Below are 26393 nucleotides of genomic sequence, written 5' to 3'. Positions count from 1 at the left end.
ATGATGGGTTCAGGTGAATGGATTTTTGAGATAAGGAATTACGAGACGGAGACTCTCATGCGCAGACCCAGCTGAAATTCCATGAGGAATATTCACTGGGAAATAACTACCTCATGTTCCCTCATTCCCACGAAAACTACCGTTCTCATCTCCAATGATTTGCAAATATCTTCATAAATCTTCCACCAAGAAAAATCAATCCACCTGTCCATAATTTCAAGGCTGAATGTTTGCAACTATCAAGTGATTCAGCAATCGTATTAATTACCCATAGTCTCCAGCGAGATTGACGCAGGTTATTGAGTTCTTGCACGGTGACTCCACAAGCGCACACTCATCCACATCAAATTGACAGAGTGTACCCTGCCACGCTGAAGGACAATTGCAGGTGAATTCATTCTTGCCGTCCACGCATACACCGCCATTTTGACATGGCTGGGAGGCGCACTCGTCAACATCGGTAGCACAAAATGGCCCCGAGAAACCCGGTGCGCAGTCGCACTCGGCGGTCTCACCGATTTCCCGACAGGTCGCGCCATTCAGGCAGGGATTTGAGGCGCAGGGATTATCGACCTTCTCACAGGTTGGCCCTGAGAAGCCATCCGGACAGGTGCAGCGGTACTGATCAGGCGCTGTATTCTCACAGGTGCCGCCATTTTGACATGGCTCATGAGTGCCGCAATAATTGAGATCCTGATCGCAGAGAATTCCACCCCAATTTGTGTCGCATATGCACTGCCAACTCGAGCCATTGCAGTAGCCATGCTTGCAACCAGGGTAGGGGGTGCACTGATCGCACAATTCACCCCTCCAGCCGTGACGGCATTTGCACTCCCCGGAGACGTTGCAGTGGCCGTGAATGGGGTGACAACCCTCCTTGCATACAGCTGTAACAGAGAGAAATGATAATGTGAGGGTGCGTTACAATAATGAGATAACGGGATTGATAATGTGTTTTTTAAGGTGATTTTGAGAGGGAGAGAATAAATTGCATTGGGTACCAGGAACTATTTGATTTTTGCAATATCGACAACAAAAGTTTTCCAAGTCTTTTTGGAGCACGTAAAGTACTTGTTTTACACGCGTTGTGCGTAAAGTTCAAGGATCGTGCGTAAAATAAATTTCGAGTGCGTAAAGTGAGCACACATTATGTTTTATTCAGTTTCACCTGGTTATTTTGAAAAATTGAAAGAAACTGTTGATTTTTTTTTCGGAAATATTGGTACAAAAATATTGACAAACGAGAAAATCCCTGGTTAACGGGGTAAAATGGGTAATTACAAAGTCAGTCACATGATAATCGTTTTCATGGTGTCTAGAATGTGGGAAGGCGGTGAACAATGCCGTGTATAATTACTCCCATAATCGCAGAGGTGTAATTATTTTAAAGACGTAATTATTGTTTACATAAAATTACCATAATTCAGATGTTATCCAAGCTCAGTAAAAATTATCTCACTTCAAAAAGCATGACATTATCCATTTCAATCAGCGAAGAAGTGTAAAAATATGATTACAAAAAATAAAGAAGTACCTCAAAGCAGCACATTATGACATTCCCTTGTGGCTCACGCTATTACCCTCTGGCGAGTTAAATAAACATTTTCGCACTCGTACGAAAACACATTATTTTATCGCATGTTGCGAAAAGTAAATTTTAGCGACCGTTTAGCCTCCGTATTTTTTCCTCTCATTATTATGAGGAAAAATCGGTTAATATCCGTGAGAAAAAATATTTTTTTACGACGAATCAAAAATGGCTTTCCGCACTCGTAATAAAATATACATTTTTTTTTAATGCGACACATTTACTACAGTCTCCGGAAAAATCTCACTCACTCATCGGAAAATATCGCTATAATGATTATCAAAAGGGAAAGCCAGTCGACGCATGAATTCCGATAAAATCTCCTCTCACCAGCGATAAAACATCTCATCACTCAGAAATTTCGCAAAACCCATGAGATCAGCCGCAGAATCCTGTTTCTCTCGATAACTCGGTGGCCGTGAAACGTTAGTCATTGTAAAAAGACGTAAATATCATTAGAAGTACGAAGATAAATAAAAATAAACCACAAAATGTGATAAAACCAATTGCAAATGTTGAAGGAGGCAAGACTTTTTACCGTTACATCATTCGCCAGTTGTATGTGTGATGGCCTGCAGCATCATTTGATTAATAGCCATAGCCTGCCCCCATCGTATTTACCGTGGACAACAGACATTTACGGATATTTATACGAACGACTGGAGTGTATAACTCCAAGGCAGCCAAATGACGCCAGAGAGGAGACTGATGCCGCACACGGAGATGATGCCGCTTTTGTCCACCGGGTTATCGTTCGTTTTTTATCATTCATTCGTTTCTCAGATCTTGAATCGAGCCAATCAGGGTGATACGTATGATTTATCATGGGAATTTTGACGCTCGCATCGGTATCGAGAGACTGAGGATGACAAATGGACGACTGTTTCTCAGTTTCCTGAATATGTTTTTATATTTTCAATATTTTATCGATTTGAGCAAAGAAACAATATTTTTAAATCCGATGATTTTTTTAATTTATCACAGAAAATAAAGAGGAACAGTCTTAACATTGTTCAGCCACACGAGCATCACGATATTAATCGAACCGACTAAGCGCTCGATTAATGAAATTACCGAGTATCTCATCGTCGTTAACCACTCGAGACGGAAGTAACGATTAGTCTCAGCCCCGAAGAAAGGGATCCTCGGTCATTTTGTATTATTAAAACTCCCGCGAGACTCTATTGTAACATCGACAAGCCGGCACGATAACCAACCGGCATTGCCTATACCTTTTGTTAAAGATCGTACGACATGTACCATCTCTTATCCCCGTCCATTGAGGCGTACGCAACATCGAGATAATTCGTGTATTTTACGAGCGACCTCCGTTAAACGACCACCAGTCAACCGTTCGTCATAGTCATGAATCGAAACCATGTTTTTTAAAATTAATTTTATAATTTAACTCGCCCTTAACTTCACATTTTCACCTCTTTAAAAGCCAAAAACATTCTATCTCAAAATTAATGTTTTCACAATAATAAAAAATTAAAAAATTATGGGAAACGACCAAAAATCATTTCATTAGAAAGCCAAAGATATTTGCGATCGAACACTCAAAATGACAATAGATTCAAATCATCCACTAGTTGAGCTATAGAGGTTTATCCCCAATCTTTGAAAACAGAAATTTTACGATCTTCTGAATGCCGCGGTTCTCACCACATTTGCAATAAAAAAAAACACTATCAAACCAATGAAATGATGAAACTAAAGATTAACGATCCGGGTATTTAATTGATTATTTTATTCCCTCGCGTAACAATGTCTTTCAACGATTAATCATCGATCATGTTTTGCTTTCTAATTAATGATTTTGTCATAATGACTGGGTTACTGTGTCTCCCCTAAAAAATTATTGATTTAACCTCATGCAGCGGCAAATACGAAGTAAAAAGGTCACTCAAGGGGTATTTGAATTTTTTCTCACGCCGCGTAGATCGGGGAGAGTGCCTCTGGCTGACTACCGTTGTGCAATGTATAAATATAAGAGGTTGAGACGTCACTTGATTGCGCTCATTTAACGTCTACAAGTATTATAACGTTCACCCAGGTGAAGGACACACAGGACATTCTCTGTCATCTCAGATATCTCGGAGGATAACAAAGGTGACATCATGGCCGTGGAAATATTAGTGGAGATTATATTGATTGACATTGACAGGTTCTCAGTGGAGAATGGTCATGGCTTTTACTGAGGTTTTTTATTCATCGGATAATTTTTTACTTATCATTCATCTACTTGACAATTTTTCAGATGAATTAAATTTTTAGACGGAAATTTCAAAATTAATTGAATTTTTCGCGGCAGATGTGGCCCCCCGCGATCCTGACGACCTAATTGCAATTTTTTCAAACCCAGGGGGAACGTACCCCCCTCTTCGTTGGCTGTGCACACCAGAGGGGGGCTGTGCCCCCCTCACCCCACGAATTTTTGGACGCGATAATTTTTTTTTTATACGATAGACACGAGCCAACGCCTCAGACTATCTCATGACTCTCTCTGTTGTGTTAAAAGACCCACAAAATGTATTTAAACAGATCATCAATTTGTTTGACTTTGGAAAATTCCCTCCGACACTGCCATCACACCGTAAGAATGAATTGTAATGTAATGCAGTGAAATACGATCGTTATCTGCAATTTATAAGCCCTCTAAATGGAAACCCGGGTCTTCCTCTTCCCCCACCTGCACCAGGAGTTACTATTCCCACTGGTTATGACGGTGAAACTGCAGAAAGCATTTTGCTGCGAGGTTATATGCTCAATTTTCGAATAAGAAATGCTGGTTAAACTCGAGGGAAATATAAAGTGAAGTCTTACACAGAGTGAATTTCACCGTCGACCTTTACTACGATGACAGAGTGAAAAAAAAAAAGAAAAAAAGATTTTAAAGCCTGTTTTCTCGGCATGCAAGTTTAGTTCATGATGTATATGTGTATTGGTGAGTGGTGCATCTGATACAGGCACTCTCTTCTCGCGTGAGGATGCCTATTCCTCGTGTGGTATTAACTTGGAATTATTTCACGTGTACGAGTTTGAAAGGACACGCTGGGAAATTTCCTCCGGGCGATTAAAAAGGTCTCGATTATTTTACATGTGAAATCGGTATAAATTGAATTATCTAGGGGAAGTCGAGTGAATTTATTCCAAATAAGTAATTTTAAACGTGAGATTAATTGTATTTTCAATTCATTGAAATCAAAATTTATTTATTTTCACTCTGAAGAACTGAGTGATTTATTTTTATTTTTTAGTATTATTTTTTATCTCTAAATAGTTCATTCGCGTAACTTATGAAACACATCGAGTTGGAAAATTCCTACTGACTCTCACCGAGACTTGAAAAAAATCATGAAAAATGAAAAAAAATTTATTAAAAAACTTACCAGTTTCACAATCAGCGCCCCTCCAGCCCTGAATGCAAACTTTATCGCCATTTTCATCGCAGGTATAATGTCCAAATATATCGTCCCTGGGTCTGCAGAATTTTGTGCATGTTGCGTTGTAATAGTGATCGGCGCACTGCACCCTGACGCGATAAGCGAGATTAGCATTTTTTCCCTGATGATTGAGGGTGTGCCACGTGGGTCCAGGTAGAACAATACCACTGTAGCTAGTCTCCTCGATGACTCCTCTACTGGCTTCGTCTCTTGCCTGGAGTATCAGCGTGAATTGCCTCTGAAAATGGTAAAAAACAATTTGCCAACAATTTTTTTTTCATCACATTTATATCACTTCCAAACTCGTCCCAGTGGAATACATCCAATCGTGAAACTCGTTGTTTTATTTAGCAGGGCAATGACAAGGCAATGTGGGGACCTGGGGAGCTCCAGCTTTCCAAAAATGGTGGCAGGTCTGACGATCTAGGCTGGTGGTTTTTTTTTTTTTTTTTTCATCTCTTGTGTCTGGATGTACAATTTAATTAGAAGTGAGGTGACTTGGAATGAGGAACAAGCGGAATTGCAATGTTTCGGAGTCAGTTTTTTTTTCCATTTTTATAATTTACTTTCATTCGTTTTTTCTTGTTTTTTCTTCTGTTGAATTTCTAAATGGAAAAGTAATAATTATTATGATACGGTTATGGATCATTTACTAATGGCTGGGTTTAATTACGGCCCTTAATCTGATTATCGCACACCTCACTCCGAACCCCAGGACCTTTCTTTGATATTTTTGAGCCCTTAGTCTGACCTTGTAGTCCTTAACCCTGTGATCTTACAGCTCATCACATGTATAATTCATCATAATAAAAACGAGAATAAAATTTATAATTTTTTTTCAACCACTCGAATCCAAGAATTCCCCGATAAAAACAAAATGGTGGATTTTTCTCAACCTCATGGAACTGTTTTCCTCATTTTGTAATCTTTTCTCTGCGTCTTTTGTTAACTTTAACGACGAGACGCCGCGCAAGAACATGATTGGCTTGAGTGACGTTCGCCTGATGCAATAAATAAATACCAATCGCGTCAAGAGTCGGACATTTTCCGCGGTCTGGCATACTCTCTTACAAAAGCCCTCCCGTCCCCCATCACCACACTCCCTCTTAACCCATGATCGATCCCCTGTCTTGTATGTGTCACGTCAAGTTTAACCACTGGACACACACCGAATCGTTGAATGAAATCTTTGAGGTATAACGAGTAGAAGTTTGAATGAATGGAAGTCAATTGAGAGGAATAGAATTCTTTAAATTATTGGGAACATTTTATCGATAAATTATTCCGATAATTAATTAATAATTTGAAAATTAAATGTGAAGGCATTGAATTTCGAAGTTAAATCTCGTGAGAAGTCCTTGTCATGTTCAAAAATTATATTTCTTTAATTATTTTATATCTGGAATTTTTTCAATTGATGTTTGAAGAATCAGTATACGTTAAAAAATACGGCTGCACTAAAATTAATTAGCAATAATGTGCGGTGAATATTTCCGAAAATTATTGAGGTGTAAAAACTAACGTCGAGTAGCCAGTGGATACCCCAGAATAATTTTATTTTTATGATTATTTTTCCCACCCAAATTTCAGCCAATAGAATTGCACCATTTGTTGATATTTTGTATAGCTTACCTCGAATATCAGCGATAATTTTTTGAATATTTTGGTAAACAAACGACACCTAACCAAATAAACCTCTTTTCATGTCATGGCACAATTCTCTTGGCCGAAATTTGGATAGGAAAAATAATCCCCTGAATACCACTCGAGCTTCAAAATTATAGAATATTTCCCTCTAGGTTCCCTGCATACAAATGAAGTCGTCAAGTTTTTCAGGAAAAATCACTCGTGCTTCGCACTCGTGATTTTTTAGCCTGAAAAACTTGACTCCTTCATTTGTTTGCAACGAATCTATCGGGAAATATTCGATAATTTTGAAGCACTTGTGGTATTATATGTGATAATTTTTTTCAAGGAAAAAAAATGCGATTAAAAAATTTAGAAAGTTTATGGATCACGCGGGTTACGTCGAGAGTACAAAGGGATCTACTGTATGCGTTCAGGGTGTACCCCCCGGTATATAGAGTAGCCAGACGATACGTTAAGTCCAAGCGCAACGTCGACCCGAAGTACCTAGAGTTAGATGAGCACTAATTGGTGTTAATTGGTGGCTCGCTCGAGAGCTCTGCTTTCCCACGCCCGCGACTTTTACACTCGCATTCTTCTATTTCATTATTTTTTGTGCATTTTTAGAGCTTCTCCCCTCCGCCATTACTTTCTTTCTTATTTACGGGGATTGTATGCAAATTGGACGAAAACGAATTGAATATTTCGCTTGATAAATGACTTTAGGAATATTTTTGGGTGACTGTACTCGGAAAAATGTCCTGGGAGCCCTGTCATCGCGAAGAGTAGAAAATTACCCCCTCAAAATGCTGATCAAACCCTCGTTACGCTCAATTGATCACTGAGATAATTAAAAAATAATTTGATTAAACAAAACCGTTGTAATTTAATATCGTTAGAACTAATTAAGATAAAAGGGATTAAGACCAGCACTTGGAACCGAGAATTTTCCGATCTTGGGGAGGGGTAAAAGTAATAATTTTTCAAAAAACAAAATGGAAATTCGGAAATTCGATGTGCCTCGGTTAGTGCTTGAAATTAGCATTTAATTAGAGTCGTAAGGAGATACACTATCAGTACCTTTTGTTCTCATCCAGGAATGAGGTACTTTCGCCGGAAATATCGCAACTGAATCGATCGACTGATTATTGCGGTTCCTCCGACCGGATGAGCCTCGGGCGAATTCAATCCCCCCCACTTAGTATTCGCCTTGAGGTTTCAATAACGGAAGCGGAACGACTCGAATTTTTCACAGCCCTTCCACTGCAAGGGGGCACGGAAAACCCGAGATTTCTCCGTTAATTGTTCCATTAAAAAAAAAAAAAGAAATGTGCAATCGATCTCTCAATGACTGGCATTGGCTCATTAGTCATTATCATTAATCCTCACGTTTACATTTTTTCCCGCAGAGACCGCCCACTGACGATCATCGAGTCACTTCCGACTTTATATTAATTACTAAGGTAACTAATGAAAAAAGAATAAATCGGGGAGTACAGGGGAACAAAAAAATTATTTTAATAAACAATGAAAAAAATTGTCATTAGCTGCGGGAAGATCGGAAAATTTCCAGATTCCGATACTGGTCATAATCGTTTTAATTTCACTCGGTTCGAGAAATATTTAACCTGAAACATTTCATTTAATTGATTGATCCGTTAATTATCTCGATAATTAATTAATGAAAAGAGGTTTGTGACCACCATTCGAAGCCGGAAATTTCCCGATCTCCCCAACAAAATTCCCCACCAAATGATTTTCTCACGCTCGCTGATTAAAAAAATTAAATGGCACGAAAAATGAGGAATCGCCGGCAAAAACCTGATTATTCAATTTATCCGACAAACAATTGCAAAACATTCTGCCTCGCGCTTCGTGAAAAAATTCAATTAAATAAATTTGAATAGCATCTCAAAGTGCAACATATTCTCTATAAAAAAATTATGGCGCCATTGAAACGAGTGTGAGACACGTAAATACTCCCAATACAACTATGACCAGTAAAAACAATGAATAAAGAAGTGAATAAGACTTGCACACATTCATCGAATAGACCAGAACACACATTATCTCATTTTATTTATCCATTGATTTTTCACCTGTCCTCTCCCCTGTTCTGTCAGTCAACTTGTACTCATGGTTTCGCGGAAAGAATTGAACCAGAGACACGACACACGTGAGGACGCGTACAAAGTCCTGAAAGTCGGTGGTACCCCGACAGCTCAGTAAAACGTGCAGGAACGATGAATTGTCGAAGCTCTCGGCATTTCTCGTTCCACTACACTTTTTATTTACTTTTTATTTTGGGGGCAGTTTGCACTCGCCCAAGTGGTTTACATATTTGAATTACCAGGAATGTCCCAACAAGTGGTACAGTCCCGATATCCGTGACACTTCGTGATCTTTCAATCGCGAGAATTTTGCCGGTCTATTTGTTAATTTCAGGACTGCACTGTAAGAAATAATTTTAATAGCGAAAAGAAAAAAAAAATTAGAAACTTTACTGGTGACGAAAGGACATTAAAGTCATTTTGCTATTTTTCCTAATTGTAACTGATAATTAAATTTAATTACCAAAAATAACGAAATTATGTTATCAGTCGATCTTCATCGCTAAATTTCGTAATTAATTAAATTTTACTTCAGTTGATAAATTGAGAGATTTCTAGGAGAGATCTATGAACAATTAATTTCAATGACAAATTAAAATTAAATTGAAAATAATTTCAGGGAAATTCTCTCTTATCCCAGCTGGAATAATTTATTTATAAATAAATGAGTAGTTGAAAGACGGATTAATGGTTATGAATATTTGAGAAATAATAGCTCTGCATAATGTACATTGAATAACAAATGTTTACAGTTTCTTCCCACGCAATTTAATCGGCAAATTTGTTGATTAAAAATGATTGAATCTACAATCTCGGTAAAATGATGTCCTCAATCACCTCAAGTGCAATAATCCTGTGAATTTCCCCCGCAAAACAAAGTCCTTGGACTCCCACTAGGCCTCTCGCCACTGTCCTTGCAGCTCTCTACATTATTCACTGGTCTCGATTAAGTGAATTCTCCTATTAAAAAACTCAACGAAAAAAAAAAAGCTGAAGAAATTATTCATGCCCCGATGCGTGAGAAATCCTGAGATCTAGTTCTCCATTCTGTTCTCTCTTGATCTGTTCTGTTGTGAGTCACGCGAGCGATACGATGTCGCTTTTGATTTGGGACGTTGAGGATGAAGGATCACGGGGAAGAGCCCCCCGTAGTGGCGGACGTCGGAATGCGACATTCGTGAAGGGTTTTTATCGTAACGATATTAAATTATTTGAAATTAATTATTTCATGATTTTTATCTACGATATTTCCTTCACAATTACCCGTCCTATCAATTTATCAAGTGTTAGAAATAATGAAGGCGGAGTAATTGAATATTTTAATTCGTAAATAAAATTGACCAATAATTAATTCAAGTAACGAGGTGTTTCGACTTTTCGATACAAAATTTTTATCAAAACTTTTTTTGCAGATCTTTCTTCGTTCTCCAAAAAATGTCTGGAAAATATTTTGTTATCTCCCTTAATTTCAGAGATATTCGAAGAGCTCATTTATTGAAAAAAAAACATTTTTTATCCAGATTGAAAAATTCCGTTGATTATCCCTTGTTGAAATACCCGGAGATATGATTAATAAAAGCCCCCTAGTTCTCTCGAAAAATCCTCATTCAATTAAAAAAAAATTGTAAATTTTAAAGATGAGATAAACCGGGATCGCTCGACCCTCATCGTACCACTACAATTGCATCGACTGAGTCAAACCGCGGAGCTCTCTCATCCTCGTGGCATTCCACGGTTAGTATTAAATGCCGTGCGCATCCTTCGGTACTTGTCGGCCTCTCCAGACCCATACGATCGTCCAATAATTTTTCCCACGTGTTTCGACCTCATTGAGGCTCCCCCGCCCCTCACCAGCAGAATTTTATCGGTTCGCGAAAACTATTTTCGGAATTTTTTTTTGTAGTAATCGAGGCTAATTTTTTGCCATGAATTTTTACTGTTCAACCTCATTGTTGAATTATGCATTCAGGGAAGTACATTATTATTAATAATTCAGTTGCTTACTAATAATATTTCACTTCTCCAGAAGCATACTTCAGCAATGGATGAGAATATTTATTTATTTATTAACAAATTAAATTTTTCTGAATAAAAATTTTCTTCAAACTTGCAATATTTTCGAAAAAAGGTAATAATTAATCAATGATTAATCAGTACATCCACACAATGTAAACAGCAATTCTGATTCTACGCAAAATAGATTTTTAATGTGAAGGATTATCATTTTTTTTTTTGTTCTCAATCAACTATTTAATAGTATTACCATCCGATTCTCACGGCATAATGCCTCCTCTCCTCAACTCCCGAGGTAGAGTCGAGAGCCACTGGGCGAAGGAGAGGTGGTGAACGGCGAAAAGCCGAAAAGAAGTTTGGTATGCGGCTCGCAGAGCGAGTTCACACACGCTCGAAACGGTTAAAGAAAAAAAAAAGAATTCATGAAAAAGAGTCAAACAAGAATATAAAAGAGAAAATAAATGAGAGGGACAGAAATCACTGGCTCAAACTGCCAGGACATATTCCTTTTACTTCATTTACATATGACCATTATACACCTGTGGTCATCGGGAGATGCACATGCATGTGTACAGTACAGCATGATGATCACCATTTTTTTTTTCTCTTGGTTTATCTCATTTCCAGTTTTGCCTCTCGACTTGGCTAAGGATTTTGATGCGTCACGTGGATGAGAAAATGCACGTGCGGTTTGTGGGTAACTGTTCTGATGAATTTTCGGGTAAAAATTTTATGAAATTTGAGAGTTAATGTAAAATTTTCTGAAAAGCAATTCTAATTTTAAATTATTTGATATTTCATGAGAAGAAAAAATCGACTCCTTCGATCAATTAAAAAATACGAGTTTAGCTGCTCAAAGCTCCTTTGCCAATAGTGGACAAAAAAGAATAACAATTTCAAAACCAAATTGCGAGGAAAAACAAAGTAATTCATGAAATATTCAATAATTTAAAAAAATATAGCGGATATTTTCTAATTAGAAAAATCACAAATTCCTCTGATAGTGACACTGACGTATGCAAAGTTAGATTTATCGAGCGTGAAACGAATTAATCTTGAACTTGATAATGATTGAACTAATAAGCATGATAAATAGGTGACAGGTGGCTGTTGGCAGTGTGCCACACACGATGCACATCGAAACCGGCCACGTGGGTTTTCATTCGTGACGTCATATCATTGATAGTGGCGCCCACATTGTGTACGCACACGACCCGTACAGCTAACTGAGTTAAGTGTGCTACGAGCCCGCTGGAGATAGTGATTCTTCCGGATTTCTATTTTTATTCAGCAATAACGGATATTCGCGTTCCCGCGATAATGAAATTAATCGCTGAAAACAAAAAAAAAATCATCTATCGATGACCCGTCGAGGATATTCCGTTCGAGGAGAGCAGTTTAATTTTATCGCTCATCATTGGCTTTTTAAAAATTCAGTACGACGATTCTAGAGATTTGTAGATATTGACAGATTTTTTCATTAAAACGCTCTGATCAGCGATAAGGAATGTATCAATAAGCCTTCTCAGTCCCAAAAATCTGCCAGTCCCCAATTTAAAAGTCCCACAACCACAAAAAAATCCTTCACCAACTGTTCCCAAAATCTGCAAAAAAATTGCCTCCGGCAACTCATTAAATTGCTCCACGATTTCTCTCCCACGAGATAGTGATTACATCCACCAGATGCCAGAGCGAAAAGCGTGCCGAATCGCGAGGCTCGCATAGTTCCAACCGGGCGTACGTTTATAGACACCCCATTCCCGTTCAGACATCAGTGTAATATGCGAATGGAGGAAAAGAATTTTTCAGACGTTCTTTTTATTTTCTCCTCTTAAAAGTTGTTTTATTTTTTCCTTCCCCTCCTCTCCGGCGCTTCCTTCCAGACACTGGAGTCCCTCGGTGGTTGGTGCACCACGGGGAATGCAAGAGGTGAGAGGATATACGACTTTTGCACAATCGAGGAGTCTGCAATGGGAATAGGGGGAAGTGAAACGCCTCCAACAATCCTCACAGGCCCATTGTTAGAATTCTCATTTTGTCTATGTCCCTTTTAAACTCCCTTTCACATTTCTCTTTTTATTTTCGGCGAGGGGTTAACGAATGGAGGCTTTTCATCACCTCGTGAACTTCGAGGTGGATTGCGGCATTATCCTGGGGGGGAATTTGCAATGTGGCGAGGGTAATGGGGAATTCGAACTGGGCGATTGAGCAATTGAGGTGTGAATGGAGTGTGAAGTGATGAATTTGGGAATTTTGATTCCCTAGGAATGTTGACAACATTAATTGTCGAATAAATCATGAGAAAAATTGATTCAGATGTATTTTCAGATGTATTGAGATGTCAATATTAGTGGAGTATGAGTCCGGTAACTAAATTGATCTTAAGGAGCAGTGAAATGTTTTATAAAATATTCTTTATCAGGATGAGGAAGTCACATTTTAACCAAAGAAGGATCGTGCAAAGATTAAACTACCATGTGAGAAAAATCTGTACTTAGGTACCTAAGGAAAAATTTATGACTCTAGAGGACCAAGCGTTTCCCCAAATTTCAGCACATGTTTTAGATTAAACCGCTCTCAGGTACAAAATATAACCTACTATAAAAGACTCCTTTTTCAAAACTGCTATCCCCAGTGTGTCATAAATATTTCTTATGTGCTTTTTGTACAACAATGAAGGATCTGTGCTCAAATATTTCAACAAAGAAAATTTTATCCGTGTGTCTAACTACATCGTAGTTAAAAATTTATCGTATATTTGTCTGTACTGTCCTCCATTCTATTTCATACCCCCCAAAAACAACTCAAAGAACTTATTATAATGGCGTTAACCCGCACACACCTTCCGTGAGTGGAGATAACCGGACGCATTAAACGTTGGAATAAACATTGGGTTGTTTGGAGTGGCTCCTCACCGCTATTTGTACATTTCATAACTCGAAGGGTCTTTTCGTCCGAGTGTCCCGTCACGGACGAGCGAATGGAAAAATAGAGAACTTCTGCATCATCAAGCCACCATCAGCTCGTTTTTTTTTTTTTTCGACTCGAGTACCTCGGGACGTAAACAACGGACCCTTAAATTGCTCCTTGAATGTCTCGAATTGCCCCCACCTCGGGATCATTTAGCAACTCCGGAGCTAATTCAATTACTGGTACCCGTGCGCTTCTTTATTCTATACCAAGAAATATTGGGTATGGGATGAGCAAACAAGTGGAGTATTTTTTTTTTCTCGCTGAGAGATAGAACATCCGGATGTCGGGTATCAGTAGGCAGCGTCGACTCGCTGTATTTCCGGGTAATTTTTGTTGGAGTTCAGATGAATTTTCAAATGAAAATCGAACGTTTAACATAATTATTGATATTAACACTTAACATTGAACACCAATCGCGCTTAACGGTTTCCTGATCCGCAGCAGGACGTGAAATTATTTTTCCTTTCGATTGGGGGTCAAGTATTCGTGAAGATCAACGAAATCTTCACGACCTGGAGGGTCGAGAATTAGATAACTATTTAAAATTCGTTTGAATCTCAAGGCCGCTTGACCCGCACCCCTCAACATCTTTACATTTAGGTTATTTGGCCCTCCAACGTACCCCATAATTTCTTTTTATTTCAATTGAGGGTGAAATAGTCCGTTCAAAATCGTTCGACCTTTACTTCTCAATATCTTCAAAGACCATTTGACGATTTTTCTTATGTTCGACGCGAAAAGGTCTAGTGTTCATCAAATATTTTACTACGAAGATAATTTAAATGATAGTAAATTCACACTCACCGTCCACCTGAATGTGAAATGAAGCTGAAGTGTAACCGGCTCGGTAAGAGTAAATGTATTCTGTCCAAGCGCATGACTAGATACATTGCCAAAGGAGCATGAGCCAATGGCAGTTACATTTGACTGATATTCTTTCAAACACAGCCAGAATGCTGTTGTGCAGGGTTGTGAACACGGTGGAAAATTTCTACCCCCAGTGTCACTTCCTCCACCGCAACACCGTCCGTCAACCAGCGTGCCTCTGTTGTTTGTCAACGAGAGTATCTGCACCTCGAAGTATCCGCTACCTGTTGTCGCCTGTAATCAAATTAATCAATACATTAATTAAACAAAACTGAACAACTTGATTTTTTAAAATAAGTATAAAACAGGACTCCACATTTTTGGGTGTATCTCCGAAACCGTTGGATTTTGTGATAAATGTCCCAAGAGCATTCCCGTAGAGAATTCAATTATCTACAAATTATCTTATGTGAAAATTTTCTCTAAACTTCATCCTTCTCGAAATATTTACACTTAAATAATAATGAAGCAACGATAAATTGAATAAGTTGAAGGATTTTTCTCTTCGATTCGTTAGAATATTAAAAATCATCTTCACGTCCTCTTGAAACGTCCGAGGTGGTCTCAGATACTCGAATGTTCATTCGGTCTCGTGACAGTCCCACGTTTTCTAATTACCGGTTGAAATAACGTTCAACCGGTTAAACAATTATGGAGAAAAAAAAAACGAAAATAAAAATTTCCTTGATTAGCAAGTCATAATAACCTGTGGTTTTACGTCTAATGACGATGACAATAAGACGATATATTTATTTCCGAGTCCGAGAGAGAGGGCTTAATCCATAAAACGTTATCATGATAATAGTTTATGAAATTTTCTCATATTTTTCGTGTAATTATTCTCATTTACGAGAAAAAGAGTCAACTCCGAACTTCCTCAGTCTTTAACGCTTTATTGCGGCTCCTTTAACCCCTCATCAAATTCTTCATCTCTCACCTAAAGTTTTAGAAAATCTGGCATCCTAAACCACCCCTTTTCCTGCTCCATTCTCCCCCATTAAGTTAAAACAAACCTCCCACAGTCTCAATTACCCGTTAATCCTCATCCTCATCCAACCTAAAATGTCACTGATCGTTAAACGACTCGACATACCCATTCGCCTTATATAACCGCCAGTCATAGGCACAAGTATAAACCGCGAGGGGAAAAAATTGAAAAAAAAAAAGAATGAGAAAGAGATACCCTGTGAAGAAGGAAGGGAAACGTCGCCAACGTGCAAGTGTATAGGCCGCTGGAGCGTGGAAAGCAAAGGCCAGCAGACGATCCTTTCTGCGCTTTCTACCTTCGATCTTATACCTAATGCTGCAATTATGTAGGCTATACGTTCATGCATATTATATACGAAAAGAAACCGCATCGTTGGAGTGAGAGAGAGAAGGGAGCGAATATCGAATGGAAAAGTTAACTTGAGTATAAAATCCGATATCTCGAGAGAGTTAAACACTACTGAGGGGGAAATACGTACCTATGTACCCACATTATTACTCGCACATTAATATGTACATAACGGGATATGTACACGTGCGAGGATAATCGGAACGTCTCTAAATTTCCGGCTAAAAATTATGTGATTTTGCAGGTTTTTTTTTTTCATTCTCCTGCTGCTGATCCTCGAGACTTTAGAAAGTGCTTTCATTCTGCTCGACGAAATAGAGGATATGATTGATGGTTATGCGACAATTATAATTAAGGGGAAGATTATTTTAATGAGCTCGAGTAGTAAAATATGTGGAAAAACTCCACTGAAGTTAAATCAGTTGAGTAGTGACGAAACGAGATAAGTCACTTGTGGCGATTAACCAGTTTTTAATGAGTATCTTTGAATCTATGGAAGATAACAATAGTTTGATCATGACGTTTTTTGTAGTACGATTTGAGTACTACAACAAATGTAATCCCGAAAATTTCGATATCTCCTTTAGTTCTCCAAATTTTCAAATAAACTCCCCCTATTTTGAAAAAAATTATTTTCGTCGACATCTGTTTATCCTCGATTTCTCCTTTGGGGTTTAAAAATTCCCTTCATGCATGGGAATCCATGAATTCGGAATTTTCACCGACACAGCTATTTTATTCCCTTTAATCCACGACCATTGGTAATTCGTGAATAGCACGTGAGGTGAATACCCGGTGTACGCCAACATACTCTTCTTCATCATTGTTCATGCGTTCTGTTTACGTTTCATCACTCATTTTGGTATTCCGAGTGAACTCGATTGATTTGTTTAACGTCCATTGCCCACTCGTGTCCCTTCTTTGCGGTACCTATTAGTTTTTTTTTCTCCTCGAGAGGCCCGAAAGAAGACGCGGCACGTAGAAGCAAACATGAAATTACTTAACAATTCTGCTTTACGCAGCTGTGAAGTGGGACATTTTTGGAATGTTTTTAAAACATCAACGGAGAAATTCTACTCGACTATGATTTAGATTTAATTTGACAATGTCAATAATTGAGGAACTATCGACGTCAATGATTGTTTGATTTAAGTGTGTCACGATAAATATTTTAACGATTTATATTTAGTCGTAAGACAGAATGTTCCAGCGCAATGAGAACTAATTTTCGGATAAAATTTACTAGAAAATTTCCAATTTATTGCATCTTCAAAAGTAAAAATCCTTCAACATTCAGAAAATTTTTTAACATAATAAATATTCTCCTGGGAATTTTCCTCCTCCAATTTTCCAAAAAAAAAATTTAGTAATTTTGACTCCACTAGGACTAGAGGAGTCAAATTACTAAATTTTTTTTTTACAATTAATGTTTCCTTTTTCCTGCCAGTTTTGCAGTCAATTCGCTCGAAAAATACAATAACAGGAATAACATTCACGCTACAATTCTTCGACTTATTCCAGTAATCAAATTTTCTATCGTTGCCTCGGTAAATTATTCACATTAACATGGCCAACTCTTCCACCCCCCCCCTCCCCTCACCCCATAAATAAAACCAGGAGAATACCTCCAGCGATCTATGGCTGGATGCATTGCAGCAATGCGGAAAGAAACGAACCTTCTCTCTTCCATTGTGTATGCGACCCTCACCAACTTAGGATCCACACATCGAGACCCACCCAAGACGTTTGCATCACACTCACACGAACAGACCTTCATAGTTTCACGTGCACTTGCTGGAAAAAAAAAAAGCCTCAAGTCCGCCACTAAAATATCCATCGTAACGGCAAACTAACCGGACGATTCTCCGATTTTCTCGGACAAATCGGTGGGTAAAACGTCTCCTAGTTATGCGCTCGCGTCCGGAAATCAATCGTCAAAGTATCCGGAACGAAATGGCCGCGGGGGAATTCGTGAGAAAATCAACCGAGCGGAGGAATTTTCAGTTTGAATTTACGTTTCTTTCCCGCAATTTCCACGATATTTAAAAAATATTGATTTATAATTGGAGATATCTCAGGGATGAGTGGGTTTATTGAAAAATATCAAGAGATATTATCTGTCGAAAATGCAATGCACTACAGAAAATATCTTTTGACATTTTTCTCTAAAGTCATTTGTTCCCGAGATAATTAGGGATAAACGATTTGTCATTAGCGAAATTATTTATTTTTTCCTCAACAAACCGTGACTGGTGATGGAAAAAAATTTTTTTTTAACAATTGTGTAAATTCTTTCACGAATGGAAAAGTCAATTAACCCGCGTGAAAGTCGAATACCATCGTGTAATTGATATTTACGAGAAACAACAACAAGTTCGTTGTCTTCACGCGATTCAAAACAACGAAGAAAAAAAAATGAACTGTGAAAAGGCAGAGAAATGAGAAGGGAACGGAGGGAAATGTGAATTGTTGGGGATAACAACACGCGATTGGGAACGAAAGATTTTGAGGATAATCGCGTGAGGATGATGCCCACCTGCCCCGACAATGAGATACCCGCTGGTAGATAGAATTATAATAATCGATTTGTGATTAGTTGGTTCGCTTAGGAATTTGTGGATTTTTTCAACTTTGGAAGTTTTTCTTATTACCGACGTTCATTCAGATTTATCGCACGCAAACTTTCTCGAGTATTATCGAGACCCATTCACAACAATATGGGACTACCTGGATGATGATTGATTTGGTATCGATGAGGTTCTTACGAGAAAATTGTGAAAATTATGTAGATTTGTCTAACTTAAAAAGATAATGTGAATCTCCATCAGTTGGTCGCAATGAAAAAGCTGACAAAAATGATTAATAAATTGAAATAAATATTTATGTGGTACATTTTTTATGATTCATGAAAAATAGTTAGATTGATTGCAAAAAAATAATTAATGAATAAAAATATCAATCAATCGCAATTATCCTGAGAGAAATATGACTCCCTCGGCGTCAATAAAAACGTGACTGAGATCCTCCAATTTTTCAAACTCCAAATTTCATTTTAACCTAAAAAAATCTCAAATATCCCCCCCAAATCTGCCACCTAAATTTTCCCTTTATGACACTGAACTGCGATAAATTTCAAGCCCTCCGATTTTATTGGGCATAAAATCCTAACCGAGATGAGTAACCAAGTCCTCCCCAGTGTATTTCGCGTTGAGGTGAGACGAGTGTTTGTGGGGGGGGGGGGGGGGAGGAGGAGGGAAGAGGAACAACGCTCGTAAGTTTAATCTCCTCTCCTCTGTTCCAGACTCACAAGTAGTAATTACCAGTGGCCGCTACCTGCCAGAGTGAAATAGGCCAGAAAGGCCGCGAACGCCATTTAATTTTATACTGCAGTGGCCAACTCAAGGGAATTTCGGAATGTCCAGCCACCCTCTCCCCCCCTATCCTCTTCGCCACCCTTTGCAGACGAGGTTAAATTGTGAGACAAGTCTTAATTTGTTGCTAGCTTTATACGTTAATGAAGCATAAAAGTTTTTCTTGTCAGATTATTTTTTACGATTTTATAGTTGTAAAAATCATTAAGAAAACAAATTTCTTCTTGAAGACTATTAATATATTATTTTTGCAACATTGACCCAATGTTGGCAGTTAATAGTGCCCCAGTATTAATATTTTTTAACACTCTCTAAACATCGCTAACAAAAAAAATTTATTTTCATTAAAAAGACCATTTCAACAAAAAACATAAACAATATTTTTATAAAATAGGATATTTTTAAATTTCTCTTTGAATTTAAAAACTAATTCAGTCGGTTATAGAAAAAATCGTTTATGTCACGATCTGGAAAAAAATATTTTTACTCTTAAAAAGTTGTTTACCATTAAAATAAAAATATTCTCAGAAAAAAATATAAACAAGAGGATACCTTTAAAATTCCCTTTTCCCCTTGGATTCTAAAACTAGAAGCCTATACTTAATATTATTTGCTGGGCAATCGAGAGCTCCAGAAACCGCAGACACACCGCCCTCAAGCCATCATTACAAAGAAGCAAAATAAAAGCCACCTGAAATTGCCCAACGAAGATATAAAAAAAAATAATTAATATAAATATTTCTCGACGCGTGGGAAGCTGTCATCGTAATAAGAGGGTAAGAGATGGAGATTGATACTCGAGATTGTCGGCAAAATATACCTGTCGCCTCCGCATAAACCTAAACGACACATCTCATTAAGAGAAACGCGTGTTACTTGAAACACTGAATTATTGTTTCTTCACTCTTCACTTGGCTCCATAAATTTGTGATTTCTATTGAAATATTTGAATTTCGTCGGTGATTTTTTTCTTTCAATGCGGTCGAGGGGGACTCGATTGAAATAAATCTCGAGATAAGATCTGATGAGATTCGGGGAATTGATGATTTTTTGGGGTATTATTTGGGCGGGGAAATTGGGCAAGTGGTGATGTGAACGGTGAGTCAGACTTTAAGGTCTAGAATATCATCGACGGTATCTCAAATCATAAATGGAAAGTTTATTTATGTTATCGAAAAAACAATATCTTATCCGATGGAGTATTTTTTAATTTTTTTTCCCCTTTGAACCCCAAATCCTTCAAAACCCCATGGAATTTATCTAATTAACTAATTCCTAATTCGTGATATCCTTAAAAAAACTACTACATATATTTTTTTTCAAAAATCCCCCCCAGGATTCATTAATAATGCACTAATTATGTACTTTACATAAAAGAAACATTTCCCTTCCCGTAAAATCAACAAAAAATCGGAAATTATCCATTAAAATGAAGACAAACAAACCTCTCATCATCAATTTCCAATATTATAGCAAATAAGTACTTGCATTACTCCACTCCCTCCCTTCTCCCCCCCCCCCTAATTTAATGAACTTCTCCCGAGTACTTTATCAACAGTATAACGCATATAAGTGGCGTAATGATTCCCGTGTCCATATAATAATAAAATGTGCCGATAATGATCATCCACTTGCTCCAGATGATGCGATTAATATGTGCACGGGGTTGCGTAAATTGGAGCGTATGATTACAACGTATTCTGCCCGGAGGGAGTTGCGGATAAATTGTCCTTATAAATAAATTGAATTAGAGGATAAAAATGAAAATTGATGGTATAATTTTCAGGGATAGAGAGAGAGAGAGAGAGGGAGAGGGCGGGGAGGAGGAAGGGGGCAATGGATATTGCGTGTGTGAGATCGATAATGAGATGTTGTTTTATCGCGATTGTGTATCACACGCCCCATGATGGGAAGGACCCCTGAGGTGGTGCGAGTATGACTCGGGAATAAAATGAGATCGAGTCGAGTGATGACAGGTTTTTGTGAAGGGGGAGTACCTCGAGGACATGGGGGAATTGATTGAGTGATTTTCGAGGGCTAATGGTGGTAATGAGACGAGAAAATTGATTTATTTTTGGGAAGATTGGGGAGGAGAGGAGTAATGGGTGTGGCATTTTGGGAGGGATATTTTTTTGGGGAAAAATTAACGATACCAGAGGTCCTGAGGAGGACCTTTTTGCTGGCGAATAGAAGCCTTGTAACCGATTAAATTCGAGTTTCAATAGTTTTTGTTAGATCAACCCTTTGTGATAAAAAAAAATTGAAAAGACAATTAGAATTCCGCAGGATAAAACGGAGAATGATCCTAGATCACGTGCTTTTGTTTAAGGTTAACTGAGGGTATAAATTCTTGTGCGTCACGGCGAAGCCTGACATACTTAAATTCCGTTTTTTTATTTCTCAGTTATTTTTTTATTGAAAATTTACCGCAAATCAACCGCGACCAAGTTTCGCCGTGCACCTGCTCTCGATGCGGGCAAATGGAATGGAATCCTCGTGTTATTTCGGGTTGAATGGTTCAGTGAACAGTTAATTCTTCCAACTTCTTCTATATTTGGTTGTAAATTTATCATTAATTCATTCTCAATTCATGTATTTTTAGAATTTCCTATCAAAATATGACAAATAGAAAGAAGAATAGAAATTAATTTTTTTCTGCATTATTGAATCAATGACAGTCGAAATAAAATCAGGAAACAATTTAATAAATTCTCACTGTTTACTTTTTTTTCAACAACTTTGCAAAAAATGTATTCCCCTGAATTCTTCTACATTTTCGCAGAATGGATTGGGCATCAAAATATGTTGATCAAGCATGAAAAAAACTGAAAAAAAATTCAATTTTTTTCGTTGTGTCGGTTTAATTTAATATTCTTCCAGGAATTTCCAAACAATCGTGCAGACATTTACCATGTGTTCGCGAAAAAATAAATGAGTCTCCACCTGTGCCCATTGGTATCGTCTATTTATCCCTAGACCCTAGAGAAAGACAGAAGTGGCGTTCGGGTGAAGCAGGGAAAAGGGGGACAAAGCAACACCGAGATTCTTCAACAATGGGCTTTGCGTGACTGCCACGAGTAAACGCTCCACTTCTCCATCTCAAAGATGTACCTGGTGTGCTCCCAAATTGCTACTTTTTGCCTTCCGCATGGCTACGAGGGGAAAACGTTGAAGAACAATAGTAAACGAGATTTTCAGTGACTTTTGAAAGGGGAAATCAGATCAAGAACCGTTCGATATCGTTATTTCATGTCGATTATTTCGTCGTTCGATTTTTCTGCCAATATGACGTGAAAAAATATCAATTTTTTCTCACAAAAAAGGAAATTGTTCACGATATTATCAGGAAAAATTAACAACAAATTAATGTATCCGAAATAAAATTATTCCCAAAACATACAACGAACTCTGTAAAAATTTTCGGAATTTTCCTGTCAAAAGTTTTCATCATTATAATCAAATTTTATTGGCAAGTGCTTCACGTGACAAAAAAATTCTTCAATTCTCCTTTTGTGGTGAAATTTTTCTTTACGCACAAGAAATAAAATTGTCTTCGTCGCGACTTTAACCTCTCGACTGTCTAAAAAATGTATTTTTTCGTACGACAAGAGAATAACCGAATAACAAATAATAAATTAGTCAATTTTATTCGTCTCAATCTCCCGAATGACGCAACAGTTCTCGATGCGTGTCAATTCCACTGATAAAATAATTTCAATAATCCCCATCAATCGAAACGTCGTCCGAGGTGCGGCATTTCTTAAACAAAATTAAAGAGTCACGATGTGGGAAATATCGTCCCATTGTAACCGGGCGCGTGACGCATTGGACAGTGTTCACGTAGATGATTATATTGCACTGTTCGTCTGGTGAGCGTGTTCAAGAGTGAACGACGATTGAGGTGTGACTCACACGCAACTGAGTGTGCACAACCATTGCAAAATGACAAAATCCTGAGAACACATTGAGTGGTGGGTTTGAAGGGTGTGAGAGCGTGTAGTGTTGTTACACCCGTCGCGACCGACGGAGAGAAAAATCACGGGAGTTTTTACACTTCACTGGTAACAACAAATGCATCGCTTCTGAGAAGAATTCTCGCTTCATCAGGATAGCGGGGATGCAGGAGGAGGAGGAGTAAACGCACAGGAGATGCACGAAAGGTTCAACGAAAAAAACATTTTTTTTTATCGGTTAAAAAAGATTTGGAACCCTTCGTTCCTTTATTTTTTCGTCCCAACATTTTTTATATTTTTAAGACGTCACATGACATTTTTTATCACGCCGTACGGATAGTGGGGGTTTACGCACTCTTCGCACACTTCACATTTTTCACGGATTTTTATGAAAAATTTTGTAAGGACTTATCATAAAAGGGGTGGTTATATGGTGGGATTTTTTCTTTCATCTGCAAAAGGGATTAAGATGGGCCTTTTATTCGTCTAATAATTTAGTAGTTCCTGTAGAGAACTAGTTCGTGAAATATTCTGACTTTCAATTGAATTTAAATTGCCCAAAAATTGAAAAAAAAAATTTGCAAAAGTTCTCTCCCAAATGTAGTTCTCCTTTTGCCCGATTTTCATTATAATTGTTCATCTCTCATCATCATCCAATTGTTTTATTCTCATTCAAAAATTAATGAGTAATTTTCCATTAATTGAACGGAAATGGTATGAAAAATGACGAGAAATCAATTTGATTCTCCTCGGCAGGACGTTTTAACGGGTATATTGGAAGCGTATCTGGCAATTTCAAGCTTAATAATCGCGAATTCGTTTACCCGTGACGTGAAGACTCTCGGGGATATCTCATGGACGAGTGGAGAAGGCATCAGTGAGAATAGTTCATTCCATATCGAGTGCTCGAAGCGCGGTGAATCGCGATGCCCACGCGGTGCACCAGAGGGGAATACCCATTTCCTATTCAATTCAGAGAGCGACCACCGTAGGTCTCCTCTTTCCTGATATCCACCGTTAAATCCCTCTTAATTAAAGCTCGAAGACACGAGCCTCGGTACCCAGGAATGACTCGGTTGTTGTGTAGGTGGAAGGATTGGTGATCGTTTTTAGGTGCATTGTCTTATCGATTTATGGGGAGAGGAGGGAGACGAGCTTATGTAATGAATCAGTTGCATAAGGAAATCAGTATTTTTTTAGAATTAAAGTTTAAGTGATTCTGAGAATCTAATGATTAATTATATTCCGGGGGATTTATTTTTAATTTCGCTAATTGCTGGAGAATGGAAATAAATTTTTAACAGGCTTGAGAACACGTTGGCATTTGTCAAAAAACCGTTGTAAGATTATTTGCAAGTGTTTTTGAAAATTTTTAAACATTATATATATATTTTTTATTAAATAATTCCCACAACACCCAACAAATTTAACATTACAATTTCATCGAATATTAATTAACATTAATTGTGACACTAGTTCACATTTTCTGGGCTGAAACGAGGACAACCTTTCCACAATGTAATAAACCCCATGACCTATTTGTCCCTTTGATCAACTAATCTTAATAAGCAATTAAAAATCGTCGACAATGAATTTAGAAAAATCCCAGCTAATTGAATTCAATTTATCCACTGAACAATCAATTTAAATTACCATCCGACATCGCTAGGCCCTCAATCCCTTTATTTCCATGCGAATTCCTCGTCTCCCTGTGCCTACGCCCTTGATAAGTCTCGCAATAATCCAATGAAATCCATAAAAATCCCCAGTACATGTAATTCAGATTGTTCACCAGATTCCGGACGTTAGGAACGACCACTTGGTGTCTTGTAATTGAAAGAGGGCTTTAATAACACACGAGTTTGAAGCGTGTAACAGGCAGCTAAAGCCGCAGAGTTCCTCGAAACTCGTTTACACTCCCATAACTCCAAAAAAAGGGGCTAAACAGAGGAAGAAAAAATCCACCTCCAAATACGAGAAAAGGCACTTGCACCGGAGAAGACCGAAGACCAGAAAAATCGGGGCAATAAAAAATGAGAAATAATGGAAAAATAAACAGCCAAGTAAAACGTCGTCATTATCTCAATAGCTTCCAATAGTACTCGGTGAATCTTCAGGTGGTTTTCTTTCACATTTTTATAGCTCGTTTTTATTTTCACCGGTACGTTTGACACGGTGGGGGCACCGTCGACAGCTCGTTAATTTTATTGGCTTTGGCAATGCATCCCACGGGCCTCGCGAATGAAGAGAGAGAGAAAAAAAAAAGAAGAAAACTCCACGAAAAAGAACGGGGGAGGTGAAAGTTTTCGTGTGATGCCTGGGTAATGTAACGAGGAAGAAGCGACGAGTGGAGATACGAAGAGAGAGACTTGTGATATCGATCAATGTAATGTTTTATAAACGAGGTGGGAATTCAAATGGTAGAAATTTACGGGGCTCGGGTCAGTTTCCCACATTTTTCGATATTTTATTCCTTTCAATTTTTTCGTTCAAACATTTATGAACAATTAAAGGTTAATTAACAAATGGTAATTATTTCGGGTATTGGTCGAGCTTTTGGGGCGACTGGCGGATGATATTCAAATTTTTTATCGAGCCTTCTTGGACCCGTGAGAGCGATAATGGGATTGACCTGACAGAAATTACAGAATAGGTTTAATTATCTGTAAAATTGTTCGGAGTACGGGAATGGCTTGTGAGTTAGTCTGGAGACAGTTTCAAATAAAATAATTGAATAGGTAATTTTAAGGTTGTATTAGCTTCTTTATGAACAAAATAAAAATTTAAATATCAGAAATTTAGGAGATTCGAGTTCTTTCCCCACATTTTTTTTATTGAAATTTGAAATATTGATCGGGACTTTCGAGGTACTGAAGAGAGTTTTATGATTTTATTGGGAACTTTCGAATGCATGAGAAAAATAATTGGATTAACGGAACAGGGGTTACGAAATTCAATAATTTTTCTACGATTTCTTCGAGATCTTTTCGGGATGTCAAGATTCCTCGAAAGATTTCTACAATAAATTTCCAACGACAGGATATATTGCCTGCAATCGAACCCAATGCTTCCAGATAAAACTGACTCTTAATCATAATAATTACACCTT

General features: G+C 37.9%; 1 protein-coding gene across 1 annotated transcript in view; it reads right to left on the bottom strand.

The window, feature by feature from the left end:
• LOC135161992 (protein jagged-1) overlaps nt 1-26393 on the bottom strand; it is a 32399-nt gene that overhangs the window by 4330 nt on the left and 1676 nt on the right. The window contains exons 2-4 of the mRNA XM_064120030.1: nt 14562-14858; nt 4981-5272; nt 269-887 (exon numbers count right to left, since the gene is read on the bottom strand). Of these exons, the coding sequence (XP_063976100.1) occupies nt 269-887; nt 4981-5272; nt 14562-14858 (1208 nt within the window). The remainder of the gene's footprint in view (nt 1-268; nt 888-4980; nt 5273-14561; nt 14859-26393) is intronic.

The sequence above is a fragment of the Diachasmimorpha longicaudata genome, chromosome 5 (assembly GCF_034640455.1).
Source record: "Diachasmimorpha longicaudata isolate KC_UGA_2023 chromosome 5, iyDiaLong2, whole genome shotgun sequence".
NCBI lineage: Eukaryota > Metazoa > Arthropoda > Insecta > Hymenoptera > Braconidae > Diachasmimorpha > Diachasmimorpha longicaudata.
This window is presented reverse-complemented; position numbering and strand designations above follow the sequence as displayed.